Consider the following 18727-nt stretch of genomic DNA (forward strand, 5'->3'; position numbering starts at 1 on the left):
AAGAGAGAAAGAACCAAGGTGGAACCTTTAGCTTATGTTATATAATACAATGCAATGTCAAGCTTAATTACCTGTGAATAAATGTTGATTTTATCCCCATGATCAATCTCTTTACTAGACGCTTCAAATTTTGGACAAATACCAGGAGCTAAATGACCAAAGTGCTTAGTAGTTCACTATTGGCACCAATTTTTGGCTGCTTTCTAGTGATGACAAGCTGATGATTAAATGTGTCTGACTGGCTACCAATACCTAGATAACGTATACTGTTACGGATGTACTTGCCAGCTTCAATGAGGTCTTTTGCCCCCAAAAATACTACTTGTTGGCCATCGACAAAAAGTATATTTTGAAAACAGATGCCATTTAAAGGATATTTTTTTAGTTTCCTCTACCTCTACGTCAGATCATGGCCAATGAAATTTTTTCTAGTTTACACCATCCTGAGATATCTAGTGGCAGAAACAAAAGAGCGTATTTTGGAAGATTTCACAGACGCTATACAAAGAATCTATGAAGCACTGGTATGTGTTTCAAGACATTTCAACCTGCAATTAATCCAGTGTTCTCTAGAGGCTAGCAGATCTCTCAAGTAGGGCTGGAGTGGAGCTTCTAATACAATTGTGGAGTCTAAACTTTTACAAAAGAGATTCCTATTAAAGCAATGACACCATAAACTCCCTTAAGGTCAGCGTGGCTCACAATGAAGCAGCTGGTTCTCTCAGACTAAATTGCGCTGTGTTGCTTGTACTTTTGGGAACACGGGAACCTAAGACAGATGTGCCACTAGTAGTCTGCCAAGCTAATTAATTGTGTTCATCCATTCAAGTGTTGTACTCATAGTGATGACAGAAAAGGAACTACTGTGCCGGATTTCCAATAATAACCAAACCGAGAAAGACACAACCGCTGTCCCTCGTTAGCCTTGTCAAGCAGTGGTCTAGAAAAATGTTGCTACCTGTTCCTCAAACGTAGCATTAGGACAAAGATGACCAAGCTATTAACAATTCTGTTCCAGATTAGCAAGTCATAAAGAATATGATTGATTTCTTATTCTTGACAAACATATACAAGAATTCATACTTAGGATCTGATCTTTATTATCTTGCACAAACACAAAGCTTTTCATCTGGTGGCTTGCTGCAGACCATCCAACGATATGAGCAGAACAACCCTCAGTGTTTTGTCAAGGCTAACCATCGCTCTTGCTAGAATTTTGCTGCAGCGCTCTCTGAATCCGTTATGCCAGCACCCCTGGAGAAAATACCAGGCACTGCAGATTCCCCGATAATTGCTTTTGTGTTGTTCTGTACGTGCTTTGGAGCCAGCGAAAAGATCAAATTCAGATGAAGGTTAAAAAACCAAAAATGGAGATAAGCTTATAGGATAACAGCTTTAACTCTTCTGTTGCTGAGGAATGATGAAAACGCTGCACTGCAGATACTTCCAGCAAGTGAAAAAAAAAAACACTCAGCGTGAATAAACCCCGCTGAGAGATGTTCACCATGCACAACCCAGTGAAGAAATGCTACGCTTTCATCCTTGACCTTGGGAGCGAGCGAAGGTTGGTCAGGCTTCTCATTCTGCCCTTATATTTCAACAAGCCAGCTCCCGACGGCAGCGGTGAAATTCACAGGCAGGTTCCACCAGTCATTTCATTAGGGTTCATTACGCGGATAACTGTCAAGATGCATTAGAGGAAGCGACCGAGATTAATAGGGCTGAAATGGCCATTTAAAAACAATATAGTTACTTGAGGAAATAACAGGCCAAGCAGCAAATCTGATTATTTAAAGAAAAAAAAAGATATGAATGAAAGACTGCGGAAGCGTGCTGGTGGAAACCTAGAGGGCATGGATTTTATGATGGAGTCATACGCTTCATTCCAGGCAAATAATTGCCTGCAAGTGATTGTGTACCGCAGTTTTTTTCTATGTAAATTAAACAGGAACAGTCAAAAATGTAGGTGGTTCTCTGTAAATCTGCAAAAGGTGTGTTTACGGTACTTGCTTAGAATAAGGTGTGAACAGGTTCGCTGTATCTCTCCACTTCAACAGCTGAGTCTGACTTGATAGGATCATCTTCTTTGTTCTTTCTGGTCTGAGCTATCGGGTAGTTACCAGAAATTGGACATAACACAGCTACTTTTAGCAGTCTAATAAAAAAAATTGAATTTTTAAGCTTGTGTGGCTTTATAAATAGTTGTCCCCTGCTTTTAATTTATTTAGAATGATTTTTCAGAGGTTGCTACACTCTAATACAATGCCGACATTCTAGAGAGCGCTCTAGAGTGCACCGATCTAAGGAAAAAATACTCTAACTAAACACCCTATTTAAAACATATCTTTTAATCCATATATTAAAGGGAATAACGGAATAGACCCTAATATTAAAAACACATATAACCAGATAGGGGTGACCTCAGCTACGAATATACTTTAACTTTTGATAGGTTCATCGCTAAATGCTGATTGGCATGGATTTAGTGCGGTATTTATACCAATTGAATTGCACTACTCTATCCTACTTATATTATCCTATTTGGTATGCATTGTTAAAATTGAGCAGCTACTAGCCTCTCCAACATGTTTCACCACTCAGGCATCATCAGGGGAATGAGGCCTCATTCCTCTGATGACACCTTAGTGGTGAAACACGGTGGGTTTCATCAATGATTTTGATCTGATTTTCACCAGTGTTTGGTCACTGTGTCAGTTTTTACCATCAAAGTATCATCTGTTTTTCTTTTGTAAAAAGAAATGTTGGCTTCTTAAGCTTCTCCTATCAAACAGTCTGTGAAAAATGGAAAGCACATGGGCGGCATCCAACTGCGGTCACATTTTATTCATGGAGCCATAGACTTGAATTGATGAGATTGATCCAAGTCTTGGATCAAAATCGGACATGTCTATGTGATTTCATGCAGACCACTAAGTCCACAAAAATACACTGATGCAATAGTTAAACGTTTTATCCGTGAAAGGCATGGATAGAACTCGTACATGTAAAACTGGCATCTGAATGAGCCCTCATGTGAACTTGATCTTAGACCTCAGAGTAAATTGTACCTAAGGTACTGTAAGTTTGGGAATTTATTACATCTAGAAGTTGAACAGTTAAATATGGTATCTCTGCCTGAAAAAGGCCATAAACTACTTGGGCTCCTTACAGACTATTGGTAAAATTCAGCTGCCATAACTAGTAATTTAAAAAAAAAAAATACAACACAATATGATTTTTAAAAATCAGATATTTTGGTCAGATTTGCTAGTATTGGATACGTGATCACAAGTGATCGTAGATGACAATGAGTCACTTCACGGAGAGCCTAGGCTGGGAGGTCAGCAAGGCTGTGGGAACCACGGATCTGAGCTTCTTTTAGTGCAACATAAACCCAGGCTGCACAATGGGTGGCACCTTCACAAATGCCCCTGTACTTGTGACAGCTGCTGTCAAGTAAATGCTATCCTGTATGGATTGTACAGTACAAAAGATTTAGGAAGCATATATCAAGATGACAAACAGCAGGGTTTAGAGAGTGACTGCAAGCAGAGACAGAAACAAGAAGGGGATTTAGATTTCACTGAAAGACTGTGGCATCAAGTAACTTACGAGTGCAAGGCATGGAGGCAGGGTCACTGTCGGCTCGAAAATAGCCTCGATCACAGGTGCAGGAGGTAGAGCCTTCTCGAAGTGCAAAGCTGTGTGGAGGACACTTTGAGCACGCTTTATCCGACAGGAGGGCCTTGTAGTAGCCAACTTTACAAGCTGTGGGGGGAAAAACAACCATGACTTAAGATTGACAAGTTTTTTAAGCCAAAACCTATGCACAAAACATTCATCTTTGGTGAGTCTTTGGCGGAGTCTGTCAATTCCTAAAAGGGCTGGCTTTAAAGAGATTTTTTGCAGGTTTTTTATTTGACAGCACCGAATTTGAAGTACTGTATATTACATCATTAGCCGCTTCAAAGCTGGTTTTGAAAACTTTTTCTGGAAAAAAAAACGGTCAAAAACCTTCTCATAAGAACAATAACGTCCGGTTCCCATGGAATTAAATCAGAAGAGTTTTACAAGAGTCTTTGAAGAGGTTTTATGAGAAGGATTTTGAAGTAGATGATAACCGCTCCAAACTAAGCAATATCAAATCAAAAGGCTGCAAAAAAAAAGGGTACAGAGAAAAAAAAACTTCAAACTCACTTTAGGAAAGAAAAATTCCCCCCAAAAAAGTGTTTTCCTGAAGCGGTTTCTAGTTTATCGTTTTTCATTGCCTGAATAATCTCGGCCTGAACACTGCCTTAGGATGCCCATTTGGGCATTAAGTGATTACATAAGGCCATGTTCCTACATGCAAAAATGTTGCTTTTATCTGCTGAGTTTTTTTCTGCATGTGTCCGAACCAATCTATTCTGATTGTTGTGCTTTTGCTTGCTTTTTTTGTTGTTGCATTTTTCCATTATTTTTTCCTTTTTTCATGCTTTTTAGTGCAGATTTGAAGCAATATTTTTTATGTATTTTTAGTGCAGACACTGGGATTCTGCCCTTAAAAAAATCTACAGTTTTTACATGCATTTTTCCAGGTGTCACGTAGAAGCTTATAGGGATAGAACATACCCAAAAAGTTCAGCAATGTCTTTAAGCACACAGTAAAGATGGGTTTTCATGAAATCTAGTCAGCCATGTTTGGATGGTTTTAGGTCACGTGCACACATTGAGTATTTGGTGATTTTTTTTAACCTCAGTATCTGTAAGCCAAAACCAGGAGTGGAACAATCAGAGGAAAAGTGTAATAGAAACATATGCACCACTTCTGTATTTATCTCCCACTCCTGGTTTTGGCTTACAAATACTGATGTAAAAAACTCACCAAATAATTAACGTGTGCACCGTGGCCTTAAACGCAGCAGATTTTCTGCAAATTCCCTTCCCCAGCATTTACATTATGTGACAACATGGCCTAACAGTTTTATGTCTAGTTTTTACCACTACACCTGGTGCGGTTCTAACCACCGGACCAACTGTCTCCTTCACCATTAGGGGTCAGACAGACGGCCATATTACTCACGCGAGGATCACATCGCAATCCTCGGACTGGCCATAGGCTCACCTGACCCGAGTGATGTATTTCTAGGGAGCTATCAGATGTGATCCTCGTGCGAGTAATACGATTATCTGTCTGCACCCTTACCCTGCATATTGTAAACCCGTGAGGGCAGAGACCTCTCCCTTCTGTACCAGTCTGTCACTGTTGCTGTACTTAAAACACATATATAATGTTTTTTAACCCTTTGCACATGTACAGCATCCTGGCATTAATGGTGCTTTAATAAATAATAACAAGAATAATAAAACATTACAAAAGAAAATCATCAATGAGTAAGGATACAATACAGATTTATACCATGGGATCAGCTACATAACATGTTCTGTGGCTACTTTGCAGCCATTTTTCCTGCCATAGCGGTGTAATATGGCTATTATCGATTGTTTACATTCTCGGTCACAGATCTCTTTCCCAGGACATGGAGTAAACTTTGCTTACTGTGTTACATCGGCCTGATGACTTTCTAGGTGTTTGATTAGTTTCACTTGAGAATAGACCCCTGGGAGAGATTGATACGAATCACAAACCACAGCTTGGCAGACAGATAGGCTCAGGTCAGGGCCCGATCCCCACATCAAACACGGCCTCATCCCCTGCACACAGAATCCAAACCCAGTGGAAACTGCCTGTCACTCAACCGTCACAGATAAACAAAGACAGCTTGTGTACAGCCAGCCACTGTGTGCGAGGAGGCCTCACTTTTCTCCTTTGGACTTGACAACATTTTACATACGGCTGAATGAACACAGTCAGCCTCTGTGTATTTACCGCTGCATTGCATGTTCAGGAGGAACAAAATGCTCCCAGTGAAATGAATATGCTTCATTCTATAACATGGCCGGCTCTCTAAAATCCAGCCTTTGTGTCGATAATAAAACGTAAGGGGTGCTCTCTTCAGAAATGTATTTGAAACCATGCCATCAGTGCTAAACTATGATATCCGTACCAAACTATGCCATCAGTGCTAAACTAAGACATCGGTACCAAACCATGCCAACAGTACTAAACTATGACATCCATACCAAACCATGCCATCAGTACTAAACTATGATATCCGTACCAAACTATGCCATCAGTGCTAAACTAAGACATCGGTACCAAACCATGCCAACAGTACTAAACTATGACATCAGTACCAAACCATGCCAACAGTACTAAACTATGACATCAGTACCAAACCATGCCAACAGTACTAAACTATGACATCCATACCAAACCATGCCATCAGTACTAAACTATGACATCAGTACCAAACCATGCCAACAGTACTAAACTATGACATCCATACCAAACCATGCCATCAGTACTAATCTATGGCATCTCTACCAAACCATGCCATCAGTACTAAACTATGACATCTGTACCAAACCATGCCATCAGTACTAACCTATGACAACAGTACCATACCAAGCCATCAGTACTAAACTATGACAACAGTACCATACCAAGCCATCAGAACTAAACTATGACATCAGTACCAAACAATGCCATCAGTAATAAACTATGACATCCGTACCAAATCATGCCATCAGTACTAGACTATGTCATCTGTACCAAACCATGCCATCAGTACTAAACTATGACATCCGTACTGTTGTGAATTCTGCTCTTGGGCTCCCTCCGGTGGTTGTAAGTGGTAGCGCTGCTGTCTCTGAATCACAGCATTTATCACTTTTTGCAATTTGGACAGGGCTATTTAGTCTTGCTTCACCCTTTAGTCAGTGCCAGTTGTCCATTGTTCCTGGAGGATTCACATCCCTGCCCAGTCTCTTCTGCTTTGCAGTTCTTTTCAACAAAGATAAGTTCTGGCCTTGATTTTGCTGCCCACATGCTGTGGTCTTATAGTTCAGTTATTTTCCATGTTTTGTCTTGTCCAGCTTGGTCTGTATAAGGATTTGTTTAGCCAAGCTGGTATCTCTGGAGATGCAGATATACCCTCCATGTCTTTAGTTAGCTGTGGAGTTTTTGTATTTTCTGTGGTGGATATTTTCTAGTGTTTTAATACTGACCGCATAGTACTCTGTCCTGTCCTTTCTATTTAGCTAGAAGTGGCCTCCTTTGCTAAATTCTCATTTCAGTCTGTGTATGTTTTTTCCCTCTCCTCTCACAGTCAATATTTGTGGGGGGCTGCCTGTTCTTTGGGGATTTTCTTTGAGGCAAGATAGTTTTCCCTTTTCTATCTCTAGGGGTAATTAGTCCTCCGGCTGTGTCGAGATGTCTAGGGAGCGCTAGGTACATTCCACGGCTACTTCTAGTTGCGGTGTTAGGTTCAGGGTCTGCGGCCAGTACAGGTACCACCTTCTCCAGAGTACGTCCCATGCTGCTCTTAGGCCACCAGATCATAACACCGTACCAAACCATGCCATCGGTACTAAACTACGACATCCATACCAAACCATGCCATCAGTACTATGACATCCGTACCAAACCACGCCATCAGTACTAAACTATGACATCCATACCAAACCATGCCAACAGTACTAAACTATGACATCCGCACCAAACCATTGCCATTAGTACTAAACCATGCCATCACTACTAAAAAATTACATCAGTACTAAACTATGACATCCGCACCAAACCATGCCATCAGTACTAAACTATGACATCCATACCAAACCATGCCATCAGTACTAAACTATGACATCCGCACCAAACCATGCCATCAGTACTAATCTAGAACATAATTAGTAAACCATGCAATCAGTACTAAACCATTTCATCATTACTAAACTATGAAATCATTACTAAACTATAACATCATTAGTAAACCATGTCATCAGTACTTAACTATGACATTACTAAAGTATCACATCATTAGTAAACCATGCAATCAGTACTAATATATGGCATCATTTGTAACCATGACATCATTACTAAACTATAAAATTAGTACTAAACTATCACATCAGTACTAAACTATGACATCACTACTAAACCATGACATTGTTACTAATATATGACATCATTACTAAACCATGACATCATTACTAAACCATACCATTAGTAATAAACAATGACATCAGTACTAAACTATGACATCATAACTAAATCATACCACCCAGGGGACATACAGGAGCCCAAGAGGTGAAAAGGCCCACTTTCACCTCCAAAGGAGGTGGAATGTCCATTATGAAGAGCTGTTGGACTGCATAGGGCCCCATATTTTGTTCTGGTGCAGGGGTCCTCTTCTGTCTGTGTCTGATACTGATGCCATCAGTCTAAACTATGACATGATTACTAAACCATGACATCATTACTACTATTATTATTACTATTGTATTTCTTTACCAATATTTTACATATGCTACATTAAAAGCTACATGGACAAATCTTCTTATCACATGCAATTTGGAATTTTTAAATACCATTAAGAAATTCTGAGCCATTGTCTATTCAGGAACATTATCTATTAATCAGAGGGAAGAGAGTCTCTAGTCCAGACTGTCATTGTTCTTTGCAGCACATGTCCTGTTCACAAAGGACGATGTGCTGTCAAGAACGAAGATTTTTAAGCAAGCTTAACAATTATTTCAGCAAACTAAAAAACTCATTTGTGTGGTGATTTTCACTGTCCAATTATAAGGAAACAATTTTTAATCAGTTTAACTTGACCAATTACACACACCAATTCAGATCGATATTGACCCAATTGGTCAGAAATTTATCAAAGAGAGGTGCTCAAAAGCTGACCATATACATTAGATAGCTGTTGGCAGAATCATCGTTCAGCTGACAACTACCGTATCTCTCTCGACTCTCTCGTTTACAGAGGCTCTGCTGAGCATTCCTCTGTTCTCTATGACACAGCCGATGCCAGAATTAGCTTATCCTCCTGCCAACCAGAAGGATGAGGTGACTGAAGTCTAACTGCCCGATCCTTAAGTCTCCTGACATGATCTGGGGACAATGGGAAAGTTCCCATACACATTCAATGGTTGGCTGATCCCGCTGATATCGGCAGGTCCGGACCGCCTTCAGAAAATATGTATGCCTGGGGGCATTTCTGGTTGCATTACTTGGATGCCCTTTAATCGGCTTATTGTTGAGGGACCCTTCTAAAAAAGACAGAAATTTCATTGTACAAAACTACCACCTTAAAAAATATCCCTACTAATAAAAAAATCTAGACAAAAGTCTGTAGGATGAGTCCACATTCTGCATTCTCCATCAAAGATTCTTTCACGTTTTCCAATAATTTTTTCTGATACTTTTTCGCCAGATCCAAACTAAAATCAGTCGAACTCAGGTCAGTTAGATCTATTGGGGGTTGTTTTCATCCATCATGTGATAAACCCGTCTCTGGTTTATATTCAATTTTTCTGTTCCTACGATGTAAATGTGAACAGAGACCAAATCTTTTTTAAGGAAGATGGATGACAATCAGTACCCTGGTAGGTTTATCATGCTAAAATAGTCTGTATATACTGTTTCAAATCACAGAATACTGAATGTTTAAGGCTAATATTTAACAATATTCCCAATCGATGTACATTTAATAAAACCAATGGCAGAAACACCCTGCTTGGCCAGAGACACTCATTAAGTGTGTATGTGACGCTATTGTGTGCCTCCTGGTGTCTTGTTAATACATTCTCACCCCAAATCCCTATTCTCAGTGCCACAAATTAAAGTCTTTGGTGCGTGCTTAATTCTCTGTCCTCTGTTTTGTCCTTATGCTTTTCTGCTAAGGGCTTTGCAGGGTAAGATTGTGAGGGGAACGAGGAGGAGAAAAAGGGTTATTGCCAGAGCTTTAGGTCCATCCTCTTTGTCCCCAGCTTAGTTCACATGTTCAATACAAGCCACAAATTCAATATCTTTGGCATGGCTTTGATGAGTTTTCTTCCCTTCTTTTTCATTAGCCCACAAAAGCAGAGCCACAACCCAGATAACACAGAAGCACCAGCGGGTTAAGGTTTAGGACCAAGAATGGTGAGAAAAAAATTCTTAAAAACAACAGAAGGATTCTCGGATACACAACCCTGTCCGAATAGATCAGCCTAATCAGGATGCACACTCACATCTCCACCTCAGAGAGTGACCCTTCAATCCCTTGGACTGATGGACCCCAAAACATCCATCCATTTATCTCCAGAGATATCTCAATAATGCTAAGGTCAGTTTCCAACAAGGGTGTCAATAGTGACTGGATCCATAAAAAGAGAAAGATCCACTAGTCAAATATGTTTTGGTGCATTGTGAAAAAATTGTAGCCATAAGCAAGATAATACATGCATACTTGCCAACTCTCCCGGAACATCTGTGAGACTCCTAGATAAAAGGAAAGACCTCCAGATTCCAGGAAGAGGTGGAAAATCTCCTGGGTGCTGCCGAAATCTCTAAAAGTAAAAAATTGCTTCCAGAAGGTTTCTTGTATTTGATTGTGGGGCAAAGCTCCCCGCGTCACGATGCACATTTAGGGAGTGTGAAAGACTTAGATTAGCAGTGCATTAAAAAGGGTTACGGGAACTTTTTTAGAGCCACAATCAATGTCCTTCCAGAAAGTAATACCATTCATGACCATGATGAATCCTCAGAAAACTTCAAGTGTTGCTTTCTTTAATATCCATTTACGGTACTTCTATTCCATAAGAAGAATGGAAATAAAGCGTTGCAGACCGGAATAAAGTTTCCATCATTTTAATGTAACATATGATATATTAGGGATACAGGAAATATGGTGACTTCGGAGATTGCTGTCAAGCACGAGCCGCAGCACAGGATCCATGCATTATGCACACATTGATATATACAAATTATATACATGTATTCACAAGTTAAAATGCATATTTTTCGGAGCTGGAAAAACAGTCAAGTCACTGACTTGTGACTATATTTTACCAAACCCAGCGCGATAATGGAATATTCCAGACACAAACAGGCTGTCACCATGATCAAGAAAATGAAAATGACAAACTGAATAACTCCTTCAAGAATGCAATCTGATTTCTTTTTTTATGTAAGCAGTTGAAAAGCTCAGTAAGAGGGTGCCCTTCTGCAGAAAGCAAAAGAGTGCCAGTCGCCTGGTTGTCCATGCCCCGAGCTAATGAATTGGTTAACTGCTGAGTGACAACTGTTAATCCTGTTATTTAAAGCCCTTTCTTCTGTACTCTCACCCCTGGAGAGAAGAACAGCTTTTTGCCCTGTCTTCTCTGTAAATAGTAAGCATTTATCCTTTAATTTTCCCATAACCCAAGATCTGACAGGTGTATTATATGATGTAGAAGACTCATACCAAAGCGATGAATGTAAGTCATGTAACACGGTGAGCTTGTTAGGGCAGGGCTCTCACTCCTAGTCATGCTAGAATTATAATTATTTTACTATTGTGTTATCTAGTACGGAATTCTAATTGAATGAGTTCCATATGAATAATACATGTAATAGCACATAACCCTGCAAATATACATCCTTTCAATTGTTCTGTACTTGTGAGATTTTAGTATTCCAATCCAATAGAAAAGTTGGGTTACACCCAATATGGCCGTCATTAACTCTCTCACCTGGTTTGCCACTAAACTATATAGAATGCGAAACCGAGAATTTACCAAAATATCTAGCAAAGCACCCACGTCTCCCATACAATACATATTGTTACTATTATGCTTGCCTGTATAGCCCTATCATATTCCACAACACTTTACAGACATCATCATCACTGTCCCCATTGGGGCTCACAATCTAAATTCCCTATCAGTATGGCTTTGGAGTGTGGGAGGAAACATACAAACTCCTTGTAGATGTTGTCCTTGGTGGGATTTGAACCCAGGACCAAAATGCTGCAAAGCAACAGTGCTAAGCACTGAGCCACCACTGCTACCCATATTAGCCTTATTACTATTAAGAAGTGGCTCTCAATTTCAAAAGTCATCACGTATCCCATAACTTGCTGATTGGTGGGCTCCAACTGCGGGGACTCAAGCCCATCCCTAGAACAAGGCTCTGAACTGTCCAGTCAGAAAGGAGTGGTAGTCAGGCTTGGACTGGCCCACAGGAGAACAGGAGAATCCTCTGGTGGGCACATGTGCAGGAGTGGCCACCACCCTCTTATATGAGCAGTACTTGGCACAATATACTTGAAAATTGTACAGACAAAGGCGGCATCTTATTTATCCGGTTCATTGTTATATAAATTTCTGATTGAGGATAATGTCACATTTGCATGTAGCTGAAAAGTGGGGGCCTGGAGGTATTTACTGGTGGACCCTTGACACTCCAGTCCGACACTGGTGGTAGCCCTGCATGTGCGCCAACGCTGTGTTCTTTGTCTATATGACTTCAGAGAAAATGGAGAATTGTGGCTCTGATCAGATGGGGCATTTCAGAGCCCTGTTCTCAGTATAGTGGACGCCCCGGTGGCCATATCCCTACTGACCAAAATTATCATCTATTCTATGTACAGAAAATGGCTTGCAGTATTTGGAATTATCAGATAGAAAAAAACATAAAAAAAGAAGTTTTGGCCATTATTGTCTCCTGAAAGCATGTTCACTTATATTTCAAGTACCGCAGCAGCTTGCCATATAGCTAAGCACAGAAACCCATCCTAACAAACTGAACAGCCATCACTTAGCAATCTGTTCAAGAGATACAATCGTCAAAGTCGGAGGAATCAGCTGTTGTGAGCAAAGTGTTGGCAGAACAAAGTTTTCCAGTTCTGTTAAAAAAAACAAAAAAATCCTCTCTCCAGGTTTAGCGCCACTGAATTTTCTATCTGTAAATCATCGTTTGAGGAGCTAGAGCCTCCTTGAGAAGGGATTCAGCTTTACTCACACCAATATTGTCTACCGAGAGCAGCCATAAACCGAAGATCGGCAGCTGGACAAAACGTGGGCATAAGTTTTCTTCTCCCCCTTGTACTTGCACTGTGTGTGGGACGCACAACCCTAATTTGATATATTTCCCCTGGCCTTTCCCAACATATCTATGAAAGAAATTAAATGAGGGGAGGCCACTTTTGTTATAAGTATTGTGCTTATTATTTAGGGGAGGCAGTAAACGTTCTGTGCGGCCCACCTTGGTGTGTTGTGCACATATTATTAGCCCTGACCTCTTTTTTTTTCTGTTCTCTGCTATTTTTGTATTTGCATTAGACTATACATGGAGAGTCACAGTAGCCATGATGGATTATAACATTTCCTGCCCACCAAATGCAACAACTGGCCCAAATGGGTGGTCTACCAGGAAAAGAAAAGACAAAGAAATGCAGGGCATCTTCAAGGGGCTGTGACTACTGCTGACATTTTTATGGAGGCAATGAAATACCTCCACTATTTCTTCCACCAAACCTCGAACTCTTGAAATCGTAACCTCATCACAAGTCTCTTCTGTCCTTTAAGTAAGGGACAAGGAGAAATGCCTGAGAATGTGTTAATAACCCGAGGAGGCCTGATAAGTAAGACCACCAATAGGTTCGTCCACAAAAATTGGATTTGGAGTGAAATCCATGGTGAAAATCAACAGAAAGCAATTTGATTTTCGGCAAATTTTGCCACAGGTCATTTTGTGTGCTGATTTGTTCGGTATCTTGTGCATGAGATTTCTTAAAGGGGGTCTGTCACTCCCAAAATGCCAAATAAACTGCTTAAACAGTAATTAGTAAAAAAACAGTAAAAAGCATATTTCACTTTCTTTAGTGTATTAGTGGCTGAAAAATCGATTTTTAATTGCTATGCAAATTATGGAGCTTTGGTATTACTTCCCCCAAATTTTCAGTTTTAGAACTCCTGCCTGACAGTGCTTACTTGCATAGAGCAAGCACCCACATTGACCCTGTGTGCGTCCTGCAGTGTCAGTGCGTCCGTGCAGGGATGAAGACTGAATCCAAGCAGTGTAGCTTCAGCGAGAAAGACAGGGTAGAGGACATCTCTTACATGCGGTTCCTGACATCATAACACCAAAACACCGAGATGTACACTAAACTCAGGTAGTGCTTTCTCTGGGCAAGCAAATGCTATCTATCAGGAACAAGGGATCATATGGATTAAAAGTCGATTTTTTCAGCCATTATTACACTAAAATATATACTGCTAGAACCTTTTTTATAGGGGCTAAGTCCCTGAGCAAGTGTTTGGAAAACGCGCGTTGGAGGGTGAGGACACACAGCACGCTTTTTTTTGGCATGGAAACCATAAGTCAATATTTATTATTTTGTTCATCATCATGGATTGTGTTCTAAACTATTGAATTTATTGATCCTGCTATTCAAATTGCACAAATTTAGCATTTTTGCACACCACTATTGGCACTTTACATATGGTAAATAACGCATAAGCACTAGTTTTACTTTGCCATATATTGCAGTTTATCTTTTGTCAGTATTCCTTTTCCATCATGGTGTTCACTTATGATTCAAACATTCTTTGAATTATTCAGTATCATACTTTCCATGTCCACTATTTATTCATGTATTTTTCGTCTTACATGTGCCGTGTCCCTTCACCTCTCATGGGTTTAGAGGTCTTTTGTCATTATGCTTTTTGTACTTTATTTTTGTCTGTGTCTCCAGCCTTATTTACTAAGTAATAAAATATTATATTTTAATATTTGATTTACCATTGCTCTCCACTAGCATTTCTATAGGTTATAGTATTGGCAAGCAAATAAATCAGGGGGAATGCCCCTAAAGGTGCACCGAAATCAGCTAATTTGCATATGGATTAAAAAAAAAAATCGATTTTTCAGCCATTAATAAACTAAAATGTATACTGCTGAAATGATTTTTACAGGGGCCAAGTCCCCTATATAACTACTTTACTACTTTAGCGGATCTCATCCACTACTGTGCTACTTTAATAGCCATAAAATCTGCCATGCGTGAACTTAGTGTGTTCGCCGTATATTCAAGATACAGATCCAGGACACAGGTATGACATACTTAGTATAATTTCATAACTAATAACACCGAAAAATGAAATGTCCCTTGGTATTACAATTACAGCCAGACTATAAGTTTGCAAGCACGAGATGAAGCAATTACTATGGAAAATAAGCCTTCGCCAGATCTCGATGATTATGGAATTGACCCTTCGTATTGCGAAGACCTATGTGTAAAGCTTACCTTATGTAATTATTTTTTTTCCAATCAAAGTGAATGGCTTTAAAGGAAAGCAAATTAATATCTACCACTAGTAACCCCATCCTAATAAGAAATATGTCCATCAGGACCTGTAGGGCTTGCAATGAAAATATCTCATTTCCCATACACAGATGAGAAATATGTAGATGACCTTTGGAAATAATTGAGGCTTTTCTCATAAGAAACATATCATTGCTCTGATTGACTTCCGTTACATGGTCATGTTTATGCATTAGGGCCACAATCACTTCCAGACCCGCCAGATGACCAAACCATCGGGTAGACATGTACGTGGCTCAATATTTCCTGCTTACTTTTCACCAGATATATTGGCCGGGAGCAGCTGTTTTATAGAATATTTACCTTTTTCCATTTGTTATCAAATCGATCAGGTAAGAAATTCCGAATTCATTATATTTCTAAGAAATGTAGCTGCGCTGAAGATATGAAGAAGCTGTAATTTTACTCTCCTCTGTATTGATTACATCTCAACATATTAAGCTATCAGGAGCTCCCTCATCAGTGTGAATTGGCTTTTTTCATCAGCTTCGCTTTAGAAATGACTTGTTAGGGATTTCCTTTTTCGTGAAATCGGGAAAAATGCCAACACAACACACAGGTGAATTCCAGAAACCCAGGAAGCTCATCTCTATGCAGAGAGGGCTGGTAGGAGATGTTATCCCTCGATTCCCTGAGTTATTAATGAGCGCAGGGTCCTCTTAGTGCTGGATGCTTTATAAATCAACCTTTGCACAGCCAGGCAGATAATGAAGAAGCAGTTTCTCAGCCATGTTACAAGGGGGCAGGGAACCCTGAGAGGATTTAATGTTGCAGTCTCTCCAAGGACATGAGAGAACCAATACCAATCAAAGGGGACAGAAGCCATATCATACAGCTATGAGGCTGCAAAGAATTGATGTGTGTAGATACATTAGACTGTAATAGGGGTCTTGCTTCAGCTGCATTGTGTGCTGGTCAACGACACCATGTACTGGTCAACTGCATCATGTACTCGTCCACTATTTAGTGTACTGGTCAGCTCTGTAGTGGACTGGTCAACTTTATTGTGCTCTGGTCAACTGCATCATGTACTGGTCAGCTGTGTAGTGTACTGGTCAACTGCATTGAGTATTGGTCAACTGTGCAGTGAACAAGTCAACCCTGTGTTGTACTGGCTAAATGCTTAATGTACTGGTGAACTGCATAATAGTTTGGTAAACTGTTTGGTCTACTACTCAACTGCACGGTGTACCGGTGACCTGTTACGTCTACTAGTCAACTGCATAGTATACCGATCAACTGCACGATGTACCTGTCAACTGCTCTGTCTACTGGTCAACTGCATAGTGTACCTGTCAACTGTGTGGTCTACTAGTCAACTGCATAATATACCAATCAACTACACGATGTATCAGTAAACTGTTCCGTCTGCTGGACAACTGCATAGTGTACCGGTCAATTGCACAGTGTACCGGTTAACTGCACGGTGTACCGGTTAACTGTGTGGTCTATTAGTCAACTACATAATATACCGGTCAACTGCACAGTGTACGAGTCAACTTCATAGTGAACCGGTGAACTGTTTGGTCTACAGGTCTGAGGTTTTACTCACAAAAGGTACGGACACTGGCTGTGGAGACTGAGCTAGAAGTCAAGGCAAGGTTCTCTTTAGGGGGCTGGCCAGTGACTTGCAGGATAGCCATAAATAGGTGGTGCAAGAGAGGAGAAATTGAACTATTTTCATACTCTGAAGGTATTTTTCTGTTACCTGAAACTTTTGGACGGGCCATCAGTATTCGATTGGTGGGTATGGGTATCTGACTCTCTGCAGCCCCGCCAATCAGCTATTTGAGGGGACTGTACACAAAGTAGAAGTTGTGTTTGGATAAACATTGAAAAAAAGCTAGAATGCCCAGCAGAGTGCTGCTATATGTGCAACACTATGTGTGTATGGAGCAGTGTAAACAATGGAGAATTCGCAGCGCCACATTTCCTTTATACTGCTCATTAGGAGGTTATTACAAATGTAGACAAACAAGACGCAGTCGTTCACCAGCAACAAATCGTCCTCTTGTTCCAACAGCTGAGGGAGTTCTGGGAGGGTGCGTGGACAACTTCCGGATATTTCAGGCAGGAGTGGATCCAAGGGACGTACATCCGGCACCAGGAGTGAAGTTAAAATCCAAGAACTTTATTCAATGAATATTTTACAATCCTGCTCTCAGAAGTGGCAAGGGCAACGCATTTTGAGCAATGCTGCTCTCAGCTATAACTCAGGACTAGGAAGTTCATTGCTCGAAATGCGTCGGCCTTGCCACTTCTGCCTGCAGGATTTTAAAATACAGGTCCTTCTCAAAAAATTAGCATATAGTGTTAAATTTCATTATTTACCATAATGTAATGATTACAATTAAACTTTCATATATTATAGATTCATTATCCACCAACTGAAATTTGTCAGGTCTTTTATTGTTTTAATACTGATGATTTTGGCCTACAACTCCTGATAACCCAAAAAACCTGTCTCAATAAATTAGCATATTTCAACCGTCCAATCAAATAAAAGTGTTTTTTAATACCAACAAAAAAACCATCAAATAATAATGTTCAGTTATGCACTCAATACTTGGTCGGGAATCCTTTGGCAGAAATGACTGCTTCAATGCGGCGTGGCATGGAGGCAATCAGCCTGTGACACTGCTGAGATGTTATGGAGGCCCAGGATGCTTCAATAGCGGCCTTAAGCTCATCCAGAGTGTTGGGTCTTGCGTCTCTCAACTTTCTCTTCACAATATCCCACAGATTCTCTATGGGATTCAGGTCAGGAGAGTTGGCAGGCCAATTGAGCACAGTAATACCATGGTCAGTAAACCATTTACCAGTGGTTTTGGCACTGTGAGCAGGTGCCAGGAAGCATGAAGTGCTCCAAAATCTCCTGATAGCTAGCTGCATTGACCCTGCCCTTGATGAAACACAGTGGACCAACACCAGCAGCTGACATGGCACCCCACACCATCACTGACTGGGTACTTGACACTGGACTTCAGGCATTTTGGCATTTCCTTCTCCCCAGTCTTCCTCCAGACTCTGGCACCTTGATTTCCGAATGACATGCAAAATTTGCTTTCATCAGAAAAAAGTACTTGGGACCACTTAGCAACAGTCCAGTGCTGCTTCTCTGTAGCCCAGGTCAGGCTCTTCTGCCGCTGTTTATGGTTCAAAAGTGGCTTTACCTGGGGAATGCGGCACCTGTAGCCCATTTCCTGCACATGCCTGTGCACGGTGGCTCTGGATGTTTCCACACCAGACTCAGTCCACTGCTTCCTCAGGTTCCGGTCACCTCTTCTCGTTGTACAGCGTTTTCTGCCACATTGTTTCCTTCCAACAGACTTACCATTGAGGTGCCTTGATACAGCACTCTGGGAACAGCCTATTTGTTGAGAAATTTCTTTCTGGGTCTTACCCTCTTGCTTGAGGGTGTCAATGATGGCCTTCTTGACATCTGTCAGGTCGCTAGTCTTACCCATGATGGGGGTTTTGAGTAATGA

The 18727-nt window shown here is 40.6% G+C and overlaps 1 protein-coding gene across 4 annotated transcripts in view; it reads right to left on the reverse strand.

Annotated features, from left to right (window-relative positions):
- Positions 1-18727, reverse strand: part of EPHA4 (EPH receptor A4) — a 74260-nt gene that overhangs the window by 34035 nt on the left and 21498 nt on the right. For all 4 annotated transcript variants that reach the window (XM_077290873.1, XM_077290872.1, XM_077290871.1 and 1 more), the window contains exon 4: positions 3613-3768. In XM_077290873.1, the coding sequence (XP_077146988.1) occupies positions 3613-3768 (156 nt within the window). The remainder of the gene's footprint in view (positions 1-3612; positions 3769-18727) is intronic.

This window comes from Ranitomeya variabilis, chromosome 2 (genome assembly GCF_051348905.1).
Source record: "Ranitomeya variabilis isolate aRanVar5 chromosome 2, aRanVar5.hap1, whole genome shotgun sequence".
Taxonomy (NCBI): Eukaryota; Metazoa; Chordata; class Amphibia; order Anura; family Dendrobatidae; genus Ranitomeya; species Ranitomeya variabilis.